At 36.4% G+C, this 18,726-nt stretch overlaps 1 protein-coding gene across 1 annotated transcript in view; it reads left to right on the forward strand.

Annotated features, from left to right (window-relative positions):
* The window catches only part of PPP2R2A (protein phosphatase 2 regulatory subunit Balpha), an 84,422-nt gene that overhangs the window by 43,967 nt on the left and 21,729 nt on the right, over window positions 1-18,726 (forward strand). Inside the window, exon 3 of the mRNA XM_082843284.1 lies at window positions 9,743-9,840. Within this exon, the coding sequence (XP_082699410.1) occupies window positions 9,743-9,840 (98 nt within the window). The remainder of the gene's footprint in view (window positions 1-9,742; window positions 9,841-18,726) is intronic.

The raw sequence follows: 18,726 nt of genomic DNA on the forward strand, positions 1-18,726 counted from the left end.
CAAAGCTCTTTGGAAGAAATACGTATTTTTATATTGGTATGAAGTTGTGTGTGTGTGTGTGTGTGTGTGTGTGTGTGTGTGTGTGTGTGTGTGTGTGTGTGTGTATCAATTATATTTTTCAAGTGTCTGTCCTTTCTCCCTTCCCTGCCTCCCTACTTATTTTTTTATTTTTTTTTTGCGGTACGCGGGCCTCTCACTGTTGTAGCCTCTCCCGTTGCGGAGCACAGGCTCCGGACGCGCAGGCTCAACAGCCACGGTTCACGGGCCCAGCCGCTCCGTGGCATGTGGGATCTTCCCGGACCGGGGCACGAACCCGTGTCCCCTGCATCGGCAGGCAGACTCTCAACCACTGCACCGCCAGGGAAGCCCTCCCTACCTATTTTTAATCTGTCAGGTGTGGAAAAGGATTTGTCCACCTTCTCTAATTATTGTCAACTCTTCTATTCCTAATAACTCTGAAGTATATGAAGTATAAAGTAAAAATCTTTGAGTATGAAGATTTATGACCATTATATCTTCACCATACCTTTTATCAAATATATACATATTAATAAACTCTAGTCCTATTGAATTCTTTTTTTTACCTAATTTTACCAATGATTAAAGGCATTATTGGCACTTACTAGGCATGGGCTGAGTATGCTAACTATTCTGCAGTTTGCAGGACAGTCTTGAACAGGAAGAAGTTGTTCCATGGTCTGCATGATTTAGAATATTCTGCCAAATGTTCTTGGTGCTGAAAAAGACTTTATTTTCTAAGCCTAAAACCCAACTCTATTTGGTACTTTTAGTATGTGTTTAATGTGTATACTAAAGTTTACTTTGTAAATCAGGGGAAGATTATGCTTTGAAATGTTGGAATTCTTCATGATTTTGCAGTCACATCACTAACAAAAAACTAATGAAGTTTATTGAGTTGCCACTACTGTATACCTTTGTAAGTCTGCATTTATCCCTTGGTTGGATTATCCTACATATACTGTCATCATGCTTGAGCACTTACATACTGGTCATTTTCCCAAATATTCCCCACCTTTTTTCCTGGGACTGCAGTGATACGTATGTTAGAACACTTGATATTGTCCTACAAATCAAGACTTTGTTCTTTTTCTCCCCCCACTCTGCATCATTTTGTTTTGATTCTGTTACTAGGCCTTCAAGTTCTTGACCTTTTCTACTGCAGCATCTAATCTGTTAATCCTATCTGGTGTATCTTTCATTTCAAATTGTGTACTTTTCATTTTCAGATGTTCCTTCTTTGTCTTGAGCACATGGAGCATATTTACAACAGCTATTTTTTTTTTTTTTTACAACAGCTATTTTAAGGCCCTTGTCTTCTAAAAATGATTCTTCCATCATTTTTGTCATTTCTGGTTCTGTTTCTATTGGTTTGTTTTTCTTCTGGTTATGGGTCATATTTTCCTGCTTCCTTACATTCCTGGTGATTTTAGATGCCAGACGTGAATTTACGTTGTTGTCGGATTCCGTCCTTGCACGTGGTTAAGTTACTTGAGATCAGTTTTTCAATGTTTGCTTTTAAGCTTTGTCAGGACAAATTCAATATGGTGCTGACTTAGTCTCACCACTAAGGTGATACCCTTCTGAGGACTCTACCTCATGCCTTATTAATTATGAGGTTTCTTTACTCTGACTGAGTGGGAGACCTCTTTATTCTGAACACTTGTAAACTTTCTGATGGTTCTTTTCTAGGCCTTGTGGAGTGGCACACCACATGTCTTCAGATCAGTACTAAACCAAAGATTTTTAGTGATCTCTGTAGATCCCTTGAACTTTCTCTTTGTACTCTGTCCACAAAATCTAGCTGCTCTGGCTTTCCCTAACCCCCAGTTTCTGACTCCACAACTCGGTGAGGTTGCTGGCCTATGTTTGGATTCTTCCTGACTCACTGCACTGTCCAGGTGGTAAGTTAGGGCAAATACAGGGCTCACTTACTCTTCTCTAAGGGTTCACAGTCCTAAACTCCATGTTGTCCATTGTCTGAAAACAGTTTCATATATTTTGTTCCGTTTTCTAGTCATTCATAGCTAGAGGTTGAATCCAGATTGTCTTACTCCCGCATGGCCAGAAGCGGAAGACCAATTACAGATTTTTAATTTTGACTTCTGTCTTTCACTTCAGCCTTTTGAAAGAGGAAGTGCAAAGTTAACTTCACATTTTTATTGGTACTTTTTTGGGACATCTTCGTTTATGCAGTTAGCTGTAGTGTTCTTTGTTAACCTTTGTTTTTACTGAAATGTAACAAAAAGGAAAGGAGACTGATTACCTAGTAGAGTTTTGTGGGAAATTAAATATTATTTGCAAAAAGGCAAGATTCAGTATAGTCAGCTTGCTAATAAGCTCATTTTCTTCCAGGTGTGAAAGTTTCATTTGATACCTAGAAGGCCACGCTGGCAGGTGCTCTTGCAGCAAGTCTTCGCAGACGCTTGCTTTTTTCGTCAGAGCGGTCCCTTTTGAGATAATATCAAAAATGTAGAATTTTAAGAAACAGTGGTTATTCATAGAATTTTTGTGAACCTCTTGTCATGAGATTTATGCTATCTTGTGATGCATAAAGTAGCTAGGCCTGAATTTTTTAGAATTATTTGCTGCAGCAATGTTTATAGTATTTTATGAATTTTAACCTTTAAAATTTTCTTCTGTGTTACTTAGCTTTAAAGACTAATCATATTGAGGGGTACTTAGCACAGTACCCAGCACTGTGTAAGTGTGAGCTGCTCTTATGGGGGGGGCTCTTAATACTGATGTCTCAGTGATAGCACAGTAAGTGCTCAGTAATGTTTTTGTGAGCAAGTGAATTTGCGACACGGGTTAAAGTATATGCATTGTTTTCTGGGCGGAATAAGAATAAATAACAGGTTGGACCAGGTTAAGTTAAATTTAGGATTAAGTAAAAATGTTTGTGATCTGACATAATTTTATTGAAAAAATACTGCACATTCTTGTTTCATTAAAAAGTGTATCTGTATTTAACAATAAAAATTCTCTTAGGTCAGTAAAAAAATTTTTTTTAAATAAAGACTAATCATATTGAGAAAAATACAGAATCAGGTTTGTCAGCATTCAGTGGATGCTATGTTAACTGTTTCAAGTGAAACTTTTGGGAATCTATAATCCAGATGGGTAAAAATATGTAAGCAGCTTATTCTAGTTGATTCCTCCCCATTTATTTTTAAAATGAAGGGAGCATCTTTATATATTTACTCAGTCTTTATGCTTAGAATTCATTTTATAATTGTTTATTTTGCCTTACAATATTCCTTCTTTGGTTCTCTTAAACATTTACTAAATCTTTTCTTGGTTAACTGTTTATCTGTTGTGATTACATTCTGCTTTAAGCCCCTTTAGACGGTAGAATTTCGACTGGATCACCCAGCCCCTTGAATATAGCAGGTGCTGAAAAAAATGCTCAGTTTTATGGTAGGGCTACAAGTAACTGTAATGTGGTCATTAGTAAATAGTATAAAGGTGATGTAGTTTGACTCTAAATGTTTTATTGAACATGGACATTTTGGCAATGAAAAAGAAGCAGTAAACTGAACACATATATTATTTCTTTATTCATCATCCAGTGATTTATAGGATTCTGTGCTGCCACCTTATCCATATGATTGTTCACACCTGCTAAATTTGAATCTTGGCTCTGACACTTGACAGAGGTGTGATAGGCAAGTTACTTAATCTCTCCGTGCTTTCGTACACTCCTATTAATTGAAGATGATGTCTATATCATAGTGGTATTAGAAGGATAAAATGAGGATATATGTAAATGCTCACTTAGTATAGTGCTTGGCACATTATAGTTGTACCTGTCTGTAGACAGTGTGTGCTTTGACATTAGTTTGTTGTGTCTCTGTACCCACATAAGTCATATTTGTTCATTTAATGTTAATATCCAATTATATTAATATTCTAGAGCAGGGGTTGAGGAGCATTTTTTGTAAAGGGCCAGATAGTAAATATTTTCAGTCTGTCTCTACTGTTCAACCCTGCTGTTGTCAAGTGAAAGCAGCCAAAGACAATATATAAACAAATGGTCATGGCTGGGTTCCAATAAAACATTATTTACATAAACAGCTGGTGGGCCATAATTTTCCAACCTGTGTACTAGAGGTTACTTTTATATTTCCTCATTATCGGATGTTTGAAATACGTTCAGCTTATTTCATAACAGGCACATCTCAGATATTGAGGGTTTGGCTCCAGATGACTGCAGTAAATAGAGTCACATGAAATTTTTTGGTTTCCCAACGCATATAAAAGTTGTTTGCACTACACTGTAGTCTGTTAAGTGTGCGATAGCATTTATGTCTAAAAAAACAATGTACATACCTTAATTGAAAAAACACTTTATTTAAAAAAAATGCTGTCATAATCTTTTTGCAATAGTAATATCAAAGATCACTGATCACAGATCACTGTTAAAAATAAAATAATAATAATAATGAAAAAGTTTGGCATATTGAGAGAATAACCAAAATGTGACACAGAAAGGAAGTGAGCAAATGCTGTTGGAAAAATAGTGCTGATAGACTTCGTCCTCGCAGGGCTGCCACAAACCTCCAATTTGTAAAAAAACGCAGTACCTGCGAAGAATGGTAAAGGGAAGTGCAATAAAATGAAGTATGCCTGTATGTAAATAATTCACCTATAACCGTGTTGGTACTAATTTTAATTGGTTTCTTTCAAATTATTTATTTGGACTGTAGTCCTGAAATGGAATTATAAAATCAATGAGTAACCCCATAAAGTGTCTTACAGTGCAGGAGTTGAAGTATTTAGAGAATGTCAGAGCTAATAATAATTTGATCACTTAATATTTAGTCATTATTGTTAATTACTACCATTTATAGATACTATCTATTAATTTTCCCTCATCTGATTTTTATGCTGAGCGTGTTATACTTTTGAACCTTCGGTTGTCTGATTGATTGTGTCCTATTCTGTTTATTAGAGTACATAAGAAATAGAGAAGGTAGGTAACAAGGGGATGGTGTGGTGTGCCTGATGAAGTGAAAACAGACCAGTAACACTGCTGTTGTCATTCCCACCACCACCAATTACCGTTCCACCCCCAAAAGAAAGTGATTATTTCACCTTCTTAGGAGGAAACCTGGGCGCTGACAGTCTAGAACGAAGAGGTTGGAAGAAATTAGAGTTCCATTTTGTGTAACACATTATAAATTCCTTGGTTTTTATTAATAGTATATAGAATATCATAACAAAGGTCAAAAACATTGTGTTAAGTTTTCTTACCAAAAATCAGATTGTGCCTTTTAAATCTTGCTTTAGTGTGTGCCTAAAATGGCTGTGTGTTGACTTAAGGCACAGTAGGACCGTTGTCTGATGTTCTGATAGAGTCCTTCCTTTTTATTAACTGTATTAGAATGTTCTTTAGATGATTAACACAGGTGTTTTTTTCCATTGTGAAATAACATTTTTATTGGTCATAGGAAAGATTCTTATTTTTCTCTTTAGAAGAGGAAGTTTTTTGTTGGTTTATGAGAACAGACCTAGTTGATGTGTTATACCGGACCCTGCCTTGAGTTCAGTAATATGACTCTAACAGTGAGGTTAATGTCTTTGCCTTTTTAAAGTATATGATAGTGACTTTAATCTCAAGAGTAAAGTGTTCTCAAGTTTTTGAGGCTTTCATTAACAGTTTGTTTTAAAAATAGTATCCAGGAATCTAAATTTTCATGAAATGCATTTATATTTTCAGCCTGCTCCTTGAGGTAACGATCTGGGTGTGTGTGTGCACGGTAGTTCTGTTTTACCCATAGTGCACTGTTTAAAGGTTCAAAATTCTCCTAGTTCCAGCATTCTTGGCTTTGCAGTAGAAGTCAGTGTCCACTCTGTAATGTTTTAGACCTAGGCTGTCCAGTATGATAGCCCCTAGACACATGGCTAAAGTTAAAAATTCAGGAGCCACATGTGGCTAGTGATTACTGTATTGAACAGCGCAGATATAGGACACCTCCATGGGAACGAGAGAGTTCTGTCGAACAGTGCTGTTGTAGACTTCCTGCAGTCATCTACTCTGTAATATTTTTCAATGGCATAGGAATCAGAACATTAGAAGAATATTTTCTAGGAGCAGAATTACTGTTACTTTCAAATACATAGATAGCAGTGTTTGACCAACCTCATTTGGGTATCAGTGCACATGATGTGGGAGCACTATTTTTAGAGCCATGCTTCCTCATCTTTTACACATCCTGGCACACTTGAAAACAGAAATGTTTGTATGGCACACTGAGGTAAACTGAGGTAAAGAGCTTTCTCAGAACTGGAGGTTACAGGTTTGGGTGCTTGCCGTATCCAGGCAAACCCATATCCCCTTCTTGGCACGCCAGGGTGTAGAAGCATATACAGCTCAAAGCTCAGTTTCATAGCATACTCCATAACGGATTCCTGGATATTTTTCTTGGTCTACAAAGCAGAATTTGATCTTATTCTCCCTTTTATTCATCATTTTTATATGTCATATTCTCAGTGAGACCTTGTGAGATCTAGGCATCTTACGACTCAAAAAAACTTTAAAAGCAGTCATACACTTGGAGATTTAATAGGTGCTTGTGTATATGGTGGCTCTCTCACACGTGTGGATGGCCAAGCATCCAGAAATCATGGTGTTTCTTTTCTCCCCTTTCTTTTATTGTGGGGAAGGAGGAGGGAACACCATGGCGTGGTACCTATTTAACTTCATCATACAAGGCAGGAAAATAATTTACTTATCTGAAATATGGCTATATTAAATATGTGCAGTATAAAAATCACAGCAAGGAGGCCATGAGTCTGCCTGCCCACCCCTCCCCCAAATAAAATTCCTCTACACTACTCACTAAGCGTCAGTGGCTTGGTTAGCTATTTCTAAAATTTTGTTTGTTCATTGGCTTTTGGCAAGATAGTCACAAACAGTAGTGTCTTAAAAATATCTAAAATGAGAAAATTGTATGCCTTTCAGTCAATATTTCTCTCCCTCAAGGATTTAAAGTGGGTTGACTTTTATGGTATAGATCTTTGTTTCTTGTCGTTTCCTGACGTTCAGCCTCTCACTGTGTAGGCCATTTGTTCCTAGGGTTCCTCAGCCTGTCTCAAGTGTACCTCTTAGAGTTTTGTACCCTTGCTGCAAAGCTGGTTTGGTACTAAACACGTATCATTTCACTTTACTCTGCAGCTCTTGTTGTAAAATAACCATTCTTAGCATAAGAAGTGACACATTGTAAGGGCAGATGTCTTACTATTCCTGTTGCGTCCTGCACTAAATTATTGGTCTTTTCCTCTTCTCCTTCCTCCCCTCCACACCCCATGCATGTGCTCCCCCCATGCACGTGCACACACGTCTCCTTCCCTTCCCCATCCGATGTTCAGTGACCTCATTATAACCAGCTATGTGAGTCAGTAACGTCTTCAGTACTTGGGGGTATTGTGCCTGCTGTTTTATTCCTTGATTCTTGTTCTGTCTCTAAGAATAATACAGGTGTGGAATCCCTACTGCCACCACCCCCATCCCAGATCTCCTCAATCCTCTTATTATAATGATCTCCTTACTGACTTAATCACCTCTAGATTTCCCCCTGTCCAGTTCACCTAAGGAAGATCGACATTTCTCCCCATTAGAAATGGAGCCCATCCTGCAGCATTCTGTCCTCCCTGCTTTTTACTACTGCCCAACAGAGAGGCCAGCCAGGCTGGTCATACCGTGATCACTGACATATGCCCTGTTAAGTCTTATCTGTAATAGTTCATCTACCTAACAAGGAATTAATTTAGGTGGTTGCAACAATTTGGACCTGGGGAAAGAGGAAATAATTTAAATACTGAGCCTACTCTTCCTGTTATTCCATTGAGTGAAAAGGAGAATGAATCTGGAGTTGGTATCGGGTGTGAGCATTTCACCAAGCCAAGAGCATACACTACAGTCGAGAGATAAGGTGTTTTTGGTGAAGCATGACTTTATATTCAAATTAACTAGTTCATTTGATGAGTTAGCCAAAGAAACCACAAACTATCAATGCTGTAGGGAAAATTGGCTGAGTTGGACTTAAAAGAACAAGAGAAAGAGTTTGCATTTCCAAAGTGGTGCCTGTCTGAGGGATTTGAATTTAAAGATAATTTTTACTATGTATGGCTTTTACCTTATTCCCTGATTTTAGAATCTAACCTTCAAATAAGATGTAACTATTTGTTCTGATAGTGTTAGCTCCTACTTACTTTCTCTCTGTAACTATACTATAATGTGCTTTAAGTGCAGGGACTATGTATGTTTTTAATCCTTTATTATATTTACTACAGAGGTAAATACAGTACAGAGCACCTAATAGAATGGCTTTTAAGTATTTATTGATGTTGGGCTTTACAGAATAGTACAGTATATTCAGTTTTACACCGTGGTGTTGCATTTGCATGTAGTGTAAACACTAGCTTTATTCTTTCCTCCTGATACCACCGGCCACGGTGAGTTGTCTGGGCTAAAGGTTTTAACCTGGAGGTGGGATGCTGTCCAAACCTTTTGAAATTATATGCAAATTTTTGTGTGTACTTAAATATGTACAGTTTCTTGGGAGAGCATGTGAACTTTCAGTAGGTTCTCAGAGTGTTCCAAAAAGGTAAGGTGCCTTGGACCTAGACAATGGAGGAAGCAAAGAAAGCTTTCTAAAATCAAGCTGAACTTGGAAAAATCACTAAAATGAAAAAATGCTGTGCTGGACAGGTTATTGATATGATACAATACATTGGTCAGTAAGTTTTAAAATTTAAAGTATACAGTGTTCTTTACTATATAAAGTTACATTTTAAAATTCTTACAGTTAGCTAATATAGGCAAGAAAATGACCCTTCTCTTGTGGTAAAAGTTTGATTGTTTATGTAACATGCATATGATAGGGTCTTTCCTAATATGGCATAATGCTTGTGAAAATGGTGAATTGTTTAGTGTAATTGCTTTATCTTAATGCCCAATTCTGTAACTTAGATTTTTTTCTTTAGGAAAATGGCTCTGGTGTCAAAAAGCAAGGAAAAAAACCCTGATAATTTTATTTGAACTTGACTGTGAAGTTAGCACCGACTTTGGGTATAACATGACTGATTCTAGTAGCCCCTGCTGTGTTTGGGAGCCACAAGAAGAGCTGTGCATGTTGAAGGTGCATAGCACAAAGCATTGCTGGTATAAGTGTGTTCTATTTGCAAACATTTGTTTAAGAAGCCATAATTTTAATATATATATTTATGATTGTTAAATTTCCACCTGCAATTATTTTTACATTTTAAAAATTTCCCCATTTTATTTATATCTGGCTTAATTTTATAGACCATTTTTGGGTTTGCATAAAGAAGCTTATCAAAAGTATATCAGAAAGAAAATTAGCACAATAATTATCAATATTAATGTTTAATGGTGCTGTCATAGAATGTTTCACAAATTGTTGATTTCTTTACATTCATGAATTTAGTGAAATATTAATAAAGTGCTTGTGTTTATTATTTGTCGTGTTCCTGTTTGTTAAAATAGTGTCACTGGTTTACTCTGGGGAGTTTTTTTTCTTCTGGGTGAACCAAAATATTCATGAAAGAACTTTAGATTTACTTTATTTCTGATGGCAGGTTGATATATAGACTTGGAATATATTAGGAAAAACATGCTAAGTTCTCATTAAGAAACTCTATAGTGAGTTGAGAAAGAACTAATGTCTTTTTTTTCATTTTTGTTTCACTTATACAGCAGATATAATTTCTACAGTAGAATTTAATCATTCTGGAGAATTACTAGCAACCGGAGATAAAGGTGGTAGAGTCGTCATCTTTCAACAGGAGCAGGAGGTAAGTATTTAAAGTTTAATATCTAAATTTCAGTTTGCTCTTGGGACTGGAGCTTATGCTGGAGAATCTCATCAGAGGATGTTGGCAGATTTGTAAAGTGTGTTTATCGAGCAGAGTATCCAATGTATAGATGGCTCTGATTCTCTTAGCTCTGTGTGTGTGTATGTGTACGTGTGTGTGTTGTTTTGATTTAATTGTGAGAAGATTTGGTTAGAGAAAGGGGTGGGAAGTGTGGAATAAAAGATTTTAACTGGTTTTAAAGCCTTGGCCCTCTTTTTTTTTTCCTCTTAAAATTCCATAAAAGCAAAATTGCTTTGACCTCTTTTCAGTGCATAGTTTGCTTTGTGTAATTGGGGGTGGGAGCGTAGTTTAAAGAAAAAGCTGCTTAATTATTTTGACATCAGTTTATACTAATACTATTACTGTGATTTAAGTATAAAGGTTTTAAATGACAGTTGCATGTATACACATGTAACGTAATTTATAAGCTCAGTACCCCTCTTAAAGTAGAGTTGATTTGAAAATTGTTTCCCTTTCTCTTTGAAGAAAGGAATTTCTCATTGCAGAATCTGTGATTAAAGTAGGGTTTGGTTTTGTTTTGGGTACAACTTAGGCACACTTCTAAATCTGATTGACAAGATTTCTCACTAAAATTTTATGCTGAACAAAATTTGTCACAATGGATTTTCCCTTAGTCTCTCCCTCCATTTGTAGATCAAAGTTAAACCTTTATCATTTGTTTCCAAACATTCTGCCCCTGTCTATCTATAAGATATTCAAGAAGAGTTAAAAGTAATGTGGATAAAATGCAGGGTTTTACAAATAGATGTCTAAATCATAACACAGAGTTAGCTTTTAAAGGATTGTGAAATTCCTTAAATAAGCAAGAATCTAGTAATAATACTACTACTTTGCACTTCTATAGCGCCTTTGACCTGAGGATCTCAAAGTGCTTTACAAACACTAATGAATTAATCCTCACAACACCCAGTGAGGTAGGTAATTTAATTTTAAAAGAAATGATTAATAGTGTCTGATTCGAAGATGCACAAACACTAAATATGTCTCCTTTTATTTATTATTTTTTTTTGGTTGGAAGAAAATATGAAAATAAGACTCAAGCTTTTCTTGACAGAGAATGATCATGTGGGAAGGGGGGCAAAATCAGTTTTCTGTTCCTGTTTTCAAGCAGCTAAAAAATGTGACCATAAGAATTTTGAAATACTTAAGAGTCGAAATGGAACCTTACAGGTCATTACCATTTCCCTTTATTTACAAATGAGAAAGCCAGGCTATTAAGAGAGCACTTGATTTCTTCGTGGCAGAGCTAACAACCAGAACCCAGAACTTCCAACATGTTATCTCTCAGTGCGCTCTAATGTCTTTCATGTTAGGTAACCAAAATGTGAGTGTTAATTTTGTTATGCAGAATTTAGAGCTGGCTTTCCCGTAGGCATTTTCTGCCCTTCCGTGTATTTTTTTTTTTAACTGAAAATTAATGGCAGTCTACACTTTTGTTTTAAAGAAGGGTGTTTGGAGAAAAGCATTTAAAATTAAGTTTGCTTCCTAGGCACTTCCATCTTGAAGGGCTTTACATTGAGGGTTTCTGAGAGAGCCTACATTTCAAATGGGGGCTTTGTGTTATTTAAAAGTGTAAGTTGTCTGTCATTCTTAACTGCATTTAAGAGTTAAAGACAAAAATTAATTATCTGGAAACTCAGATTAGTAGCGTGTCTTTTGAAAATTATTTAATGTAAATATCAGTGTATTTTTTAAGGGATCGATTAAATAACAAAGATGGTAATTATTGGCTTTCCCTCTTGAAACTTGATCTTGTTAATATTAATCTGATGCACTTTACCTAATATATTTTCCACATTTTTAAGCCCCGTCTTATACTGGAGCTTCTAATATAATGCTGTCTTCAGGACATTCAGCGTCTATGTCATTGGTTATAAATGTGTGTACCTTACATTTATATCAATACCTAACATATTTAGGTTAGATTTTATGAGTTCATAGCTATACATCTGTAAAATAGTGTTACAGTTTAAAAACTGGAAGAAAGCCTAGAGATAGTCTTTTCCTAATATTTAGGTAAATCCTAGCAAAAGTTTACATAACAAAGTTATATTGCTTAGTTTAATAGCAAAGCTCTGGGATTAGAACTTGGATCTCTAAATTTTAATCCAGCCTTTTCTAACAACCACAGCTATTATACATACATTCCAAGGTACACTGGCGCTTAACAAGTGAGCATTTCTTAGACCCTGATGATGATGCTAGCTCTCTTTGCAAAGCATAATGATGCTTGAACTATCGCGTCTGCAGTGTCAGCGTTCCTGGCTAAAACTCACTTGACTGGAGATTTACGTATTTCCACTCACTCTTTTTATTGCCCTTAATTAAGAAGAAAAGATCATACTGTAGCAGCAGTGAACCTTGCACATCAAACTTTTGACATCTTTAACCCACCTTTCTGTCTCACTTTTACCCTTCAGGTGTGGCAGGTCCCCATCCTGTCATCCTGTCGGGCACACTTTGCTGCCTGTCCATCTGTTTCCCAGGCAGAGAAACTGGGTGGTCAATAAACAGGGTCTTCATTCAGTTCGAGTATATTTCAGCCTGGTGTTCCTGTAACATTTTCTGCTGTTATTTAATAGTATTTTTATAACTAACACGTTTGAATAGTTTTCTATTTGACAGAATCTCTGTGATAGAAGCAGGGTGTGTAGGGAAATTGAGGCACAAGGGTAAATCGATTTTAGGCATCATGTGCATCACATGGTCAGAGTCCAAAATTTTGAGTCTAATCCAGTGTTCTTTATAGCATGTCCTGAAATAACTGACCCATCTTACTAATTTTCACAGCTTGTATATAATGGCTTTTGACAACAAAGTGGATGGTGGGATACATTCCTTCTGATAATGATAATTTGGAGGGAGATTCCATGCAGCTGTTACGTTGTGGTGTTCCGTAGTTTTTAAGGGATCTTTGTTTCTGTGGGTGCTCATATTAGGTGATCAGTAGTTGTTGAGGTAGTTGATTTCCTGTTGGCTTTGGATTGCTCAGAACTTCTTGTTCCTCTGAGGCTTTTTGATATACATGATAAGCTAAAGTGTTGGGGGAGGATTGCTATTTTTAAGGGACAGTTAAGGATAAAAGTGAGCAGAGAGGTGGTTCCTTTCTGATTTCTTTCTGGATCGTTATGCAGCATTTGTTTTCTGTTTTCTGTGACTGCTGGTTACTTTCTAGGATTTCTTTCTCATTTTTTTGTTCTTAATGTGGTATTCCCAAAACTCCTTAACAGAGTACAGAAGAAAGCTTAGTGTGCTTATCTCAAAAGATGGATAGTATTGTTAATATGTTTGTATTCCCTTTCTGAATTATTTAGAAAGACTGGAATGGGACTCAAAATCAAGATGTGGTGTAACAGAATTCAATATCGTTTATAGAAAGGGCTTGGTTTAGTCAGTTGTTTAAGTGAAGGGACAGATCCTACTGTTTTAGAGTGATGTGGCACCGTTCACTTAACATAGTACTTACTGTGCGCCAAGCAGAATAGCAGATTTAGAGACATTGGAGAGGAATGGTTGAAGGGACTAAGGCTGTAAAGCCAGGAGAAGAAGAGACTACGAAGAGTCTTGTAACTTAGGGATTCATGTGGAAGAAGAGATTAGTTTATTTTGTGTATGGAAATAAGTACACAAGAATTGGATGCCCATCTGTCAGGAATATTGTGGAAAGAATATGAGAAGTTCAAGAAAATACTACCACTGTGGTTTCTTCCAAATCAAAATATCTATAAAATAAGCTTCCTTTTCTAAGCTACCGGGCTTTACCTGTCTTCATTTTTCATTCAATTTTTTAATCTAAGGTTGTGCTTTCAGAGTACAAAATGTTAGAATCACCTAAAAGTGCAGCTAACCACCTAAAAATTTTAACCAGAATGTTAAAATGCAGATTCCTAGATTGCACTTCAAAACCACTAAGTCAGAATTTCTGGAGGCCAGAGAGACACCATCCCTTTTCCTCTTTTTATTTATTTATTTATTCATTCATTCATTTACTTACTTACTTTTAATAAACTCCTTTGGGGACTTAACCTGTTAGAAAATTAAAATTAAAATTGACTGCATTCCAATACCAGGATAATGAAGCTCCAAAATACAGCTTCAAGTCTATCTTATCTAAAAATATGTTTAAACTGTTTTTCCAAGATAGATCATGCGTATAGAAAAGTGCATAGAATTATATGTGTACAGTTCTATGGATTTTCACAACAAATACATTTGTGTAACTATCATCTGGGTCAAGAAATGGGATATTACTGGCACTCCAGAAGCCTCTCTATCCTGTCACTACTAGCCCCTATCCCGAACTAACCGTGAATTTGTTTTGCCTGTTTTGAACTTTGTATGTATATGGTGTGTTCATAGAAATTAAGAGCTAAAATTTATAGGGTTTGCAGGGGTTCTTAATCCTTTCTGTGCCGTAGCTTCCTTCAGTAGCCTGGTAAAGTCTGTGGACTTCTCAAGAATGTTTTAATTGCATAAAATACATAGGATTGTGAAGGAAGCTATTGAAATATATTTTTCAATTTATTAAAAATACTTATTTTTGAGCAATATGTGTTTTTTTGTGACTAACAGCTGAAGTGTGATTTTAAAACATGTCATTTCTATAGTGACAAAGTCATGGTATTGCTAATACTGTGGCCTGCTGCTACATCCATAATTGAAAGAAATGCTGAATTTCAGCTAGAGATTAGTAAAAGTAACATGTAAATTTCTACCACATCCGAGTTTATAAAATCCCATGGACCCTTGGGAGTTGAGTAGTCTGTGGGCCCCAAATTTGTAACCTCTGGTAATGCAATCTCTTTTTACCAATAAAGAAACTGGGGGGCTCAGACAGCAGGTTTACTCGTGGAAAGTTGTACAGTTAACAAAGAAGTGAACCCTTGCTCTAGAACCCTTATATCCCGATTCCCTGTCCATTGCTTTTCCCATTCTGACATGGGTATAGCAACAACAGTTTATATGCCAGACCCTCTGCCAAGCTCCCTAAATCTTATTAATCTTCACAGTAAAATAACGAAGATGTTATGCACACTTACTATGTCTCAATTTATTACAGATTTATAAATGAATTGAGATTTAGCGAAGATAAATGTCTTCTCTAAGATCACACAGCTAGTCAAGTGGGTAAAAAAAAAAGCTAATTCTGTATAAATTGGGATGAACATCCACAATGAAAAAAAAATCTTACTCCTCTAAGTAATGAGCCTAAGTGGTATAAATCACACAAGAAAATCAGTTTCACTAACTTTATAGTAATGAGAAAAGTACTTATCAGACTTTTTAATAGTAGCCATTAAGGTATGATGTTTTCTCTATAGAGGCTTAGAGAAGGAAAAGTTGGAACGAGTTTGAAAGACCTGCACGTTTAAAGACCTGGGTTCTAGTCCTCATTTGTATTTACTCATCCAGCCAGCCACCCCTCTTGCTCAGCCATCTGTTATCCAGATTGCTAGTCTCAGTTTACCTCGTAATATTCCCAGTAATTAAAATTTTTTGCCCTATGCCCTGCTCTTATTCTGTGTCATGCTTTAGAAATAAATTATCTTGGGTAGTTAGATAATCTGAATAATAGCACATTGACTATTTTAGATTTTGGCACCCATAATCCCCATGTTGTTCAAGGGTCAACTACATTTTGAAATATAAAACAAATGGTTGTCTCTAACAAGTAATAGAATTAAAGGAGCATTAAAAAACAGTAACTAAGTTTTCTTGGTGTTCTATTTGGAAGCTTAAAAATGTCCTTTTTTGGGGGTTTCCCTGGTGGCACAGTGGTTGAGAGTCCGCCTGCTGATGCAGGGGACACGGGTTCGTGCCCCTGTCCGGGAAGATGCCACATGCCGCGGGGCGGCTGGGCCCGTGAGCCATGGCTGCTGAGCCTGCGTGTCTGAAGCCTGTGCTCCGCAACAGGAGAGGCCACAACAGTGAGGCCCGCGTACCGCAAAAAAAAAAAGTCCTTTTTTTTCTCATTTTTATGTGATCAAAGGAAAATACATTTAATGTTTCCTAAAATTTTTTATGTTTTGGTCTAGGAGCAAAGTAAATGTTTTCTGTATTTTCACAGAGTTTCATTTAAGGCAGAGGAAGTTAGTAAAAACACAAGGCAGTTTTTTATATATTTAGAATTAGCTGTTATAGAACATCAAGTGATGTTCCTTCAAAGAAGTCATTTTTAACTCTTGATTATTCTTAATATGTTTATCGTGGAAAATATGAAAACTGTGTATCATTTCCACAAAGAATAAGATAAAAATCCAAAATCATCCCATCACATGAATAGAGATCAATTTATGTATCTGTGTTTATTCTGGGGCTCTACTTTGTTTTGTAGAAAAAGTATCATGTTGTATGTATCATTCTGTAACTTCTAATGTTTTCTTGCATTAATCTCAGTCTCAGTCAGGGAAGTGAAGAGACTATTGCAAACCCTGAGTGGAAACAAGTGCATGTGTCATTTGGAAGAATCATAGTCTGTCTTTATAACTTAAATGACACAGTTTAACAAACGTAGCTTGTGGAATCTGCAGAAGGTATTAATTAGCAAGGAAGCATTGCGCATAAATTAACATGGTTGAGAAACATTGATCTCCGTATGAATTTAATTGGCTCTATAGCATTTCATAATTTACTTGACTTAGATTGTTTATGCATTAAGTTGTTCATACATCTTTGCTTCATTGTTTTTCATTAGGTATACTTTGAAGTGGAATTGTTGAGTACCTTTTTTTTGTTGTTGTTGTTGAGTACCTTTTTAAGGCTTTCAATAAGTATGGACAAATTATCCTCCAGAAAAGCTGTGTAAATTTATACTTCTCTCAGTAGTGTATGACTTTGTCCATATTCTCATCATTAAAACAGTGGTCATTATCATGTTTTTTTATTCTTCATCAGTTTAAAGGCAAAACATTATTCCTTAATTTTGAATACTAATGATGATGAGTAGTTACACATATATTTATTTACTGATCATTTTTTAGGTAAATGACCTTTTCATCTTTCAGAGGAGGGTGTTAATATTTTTCCTACTTATTTTTAAGGACCTTTTACACATGAAAGGTAGTAACCTGTTGTCTTAAGATGCACTTTTCCCCCAGTATACTTTTTTTAACCTTTAAATATTCTTCCTAGTCGGACAGACGTCCACCTTTCTCTGCTCTTTGCTTTCATTTTTATACTTAGAAGCTCTTTTTCACTTCAGAATTATATAGAAATTTGCCATTGTACTTTCTTTTGGCTGCTTTTATTTACTTTTAATTATTCCCTCTGGAATTTATTTTTGTGTAAGAAATGAAGTTCTAATTCTCTTTCCAAATGTTTGTTTGGCTCAAACATCATTGGATTTTACTGCTGTTTTATATTCTGTTTTGGCTTGTCTGAACCTCAGAGGCATACTTGAGGTCATGACACTACCATTATAGATCATGGCGAGGCCCTTTCTTTAAGTAAACAAACACGCACACGCATGTGTGTAGTCACACGTACGTTAACTTATTTTCATAATGTGCTCCCATTCTCCCATGCACCTCTCCCTTCATAGATAACCATTTGAATGTGTTCTTATAATTTGTATTTTGTTTTTGTGTGCTGTTTGTTATTTAATTGTGGCAAAATATCCATGTGTACAATACAGTTTTGCCAACCACATATACATTGTTATGCAACAGAACCCCCAGTTCTGCATAACTGAAACTCTGTACCCACCGAACAGCAACTTCCTTCTTCCTCCCTCCAGTCCCTGGCAGTCACCATTCTTTCTGTTTCTATGAGGTTGACTACTTTAGATACCCCGTATAAGTGGAATTATGCAGTACTTGTCATTTTTGACTGGCTTATTTCACTTGGCATAATGTCCTTAAGGTTCATCCATGTTGTAGCCTATGACAGGAGTTCCTTTTTTTTTTAAGGCTGAATAATATTCCATTAAATGTATATTATACACACACACACCACATTTTCTTTATTCATTTATCAGTCGATGGACATTTAGGTTGTTTCCACTTCTTAGCTATTGTGAATAATCTCATTTGAGATTCTGTTTTCAATTATTTTGGATATATACCAGATTGCTGGATCATATGGTAGTTGTTTTTTTTTTTTTTTCCCATCTGTGCCTCGTGGCATGCAGGATCTTAGTTCCCTGATAGGGGATCGAACCTGTGCCCCCTGTAGTGGAAACGTGGAGTCTTAACCACTGGAACACTAGGGAAGTACTTTTTTTTTTTTAAATAAATTTATTTATTTTTGGCTGCGCTGGGTCTTCGTTGCTGTGTGTGGGCTTTCTCTACTTGCGGTGAGCGGGGGCTACTCTTTGTTGCATTGTGCAGGCGTCTCATTGTGGTGGCTTCTCTTGTTGCGGAGCACGGGCTCTGGGCACACGGGCTTCAGTATTTGTGGTGCACGGGCTTAGTTGCTCCGTGGCAGGTGGGATCTTCCCGGACCAGGGCTCGAACCTGTGTCCCCTGCATTGGCAGGCGGATTCTTAACCACTGCGTCACCAGAGAAACACTATTTTTTTATTTTTTTGAGGAACGCCCATACAGTTTTCAAAGTGGCTGCACAGTTTCTATGCTGTATTTTTTTAAAAGCTGTATTGAAATATACACAGAAAAGTGCACAAAACACTAGTGGATTATCACACACAGAACTTCCCATCCTTCCTTTAACCTTTCTCATTCCCCTTCCCAGTCATTCCTTTCTCTTTCCTCCCCTTGTAAACCTGTCTTCTAACACTTAGTTTGGCTTGTAGTTATAGAACTTTTTATAAATGGAATCTACAGTAAGTATTTTATGTCTGGCCTTTTT

This window comes from Leucopleurus acutus (genome assembly GCF_964270905.1).
Source record: "Leucopleurus acutus genome assembly, chromosome: 7".
In the NCBI taxonomy this organism is placed as follows: domain Eukaryota; kingdom Metazoa; phylum Chordata; class Mammalia; order Artiodactyla; family Delphinidae; genus Leucopleurus; species Leucopleurus acutus.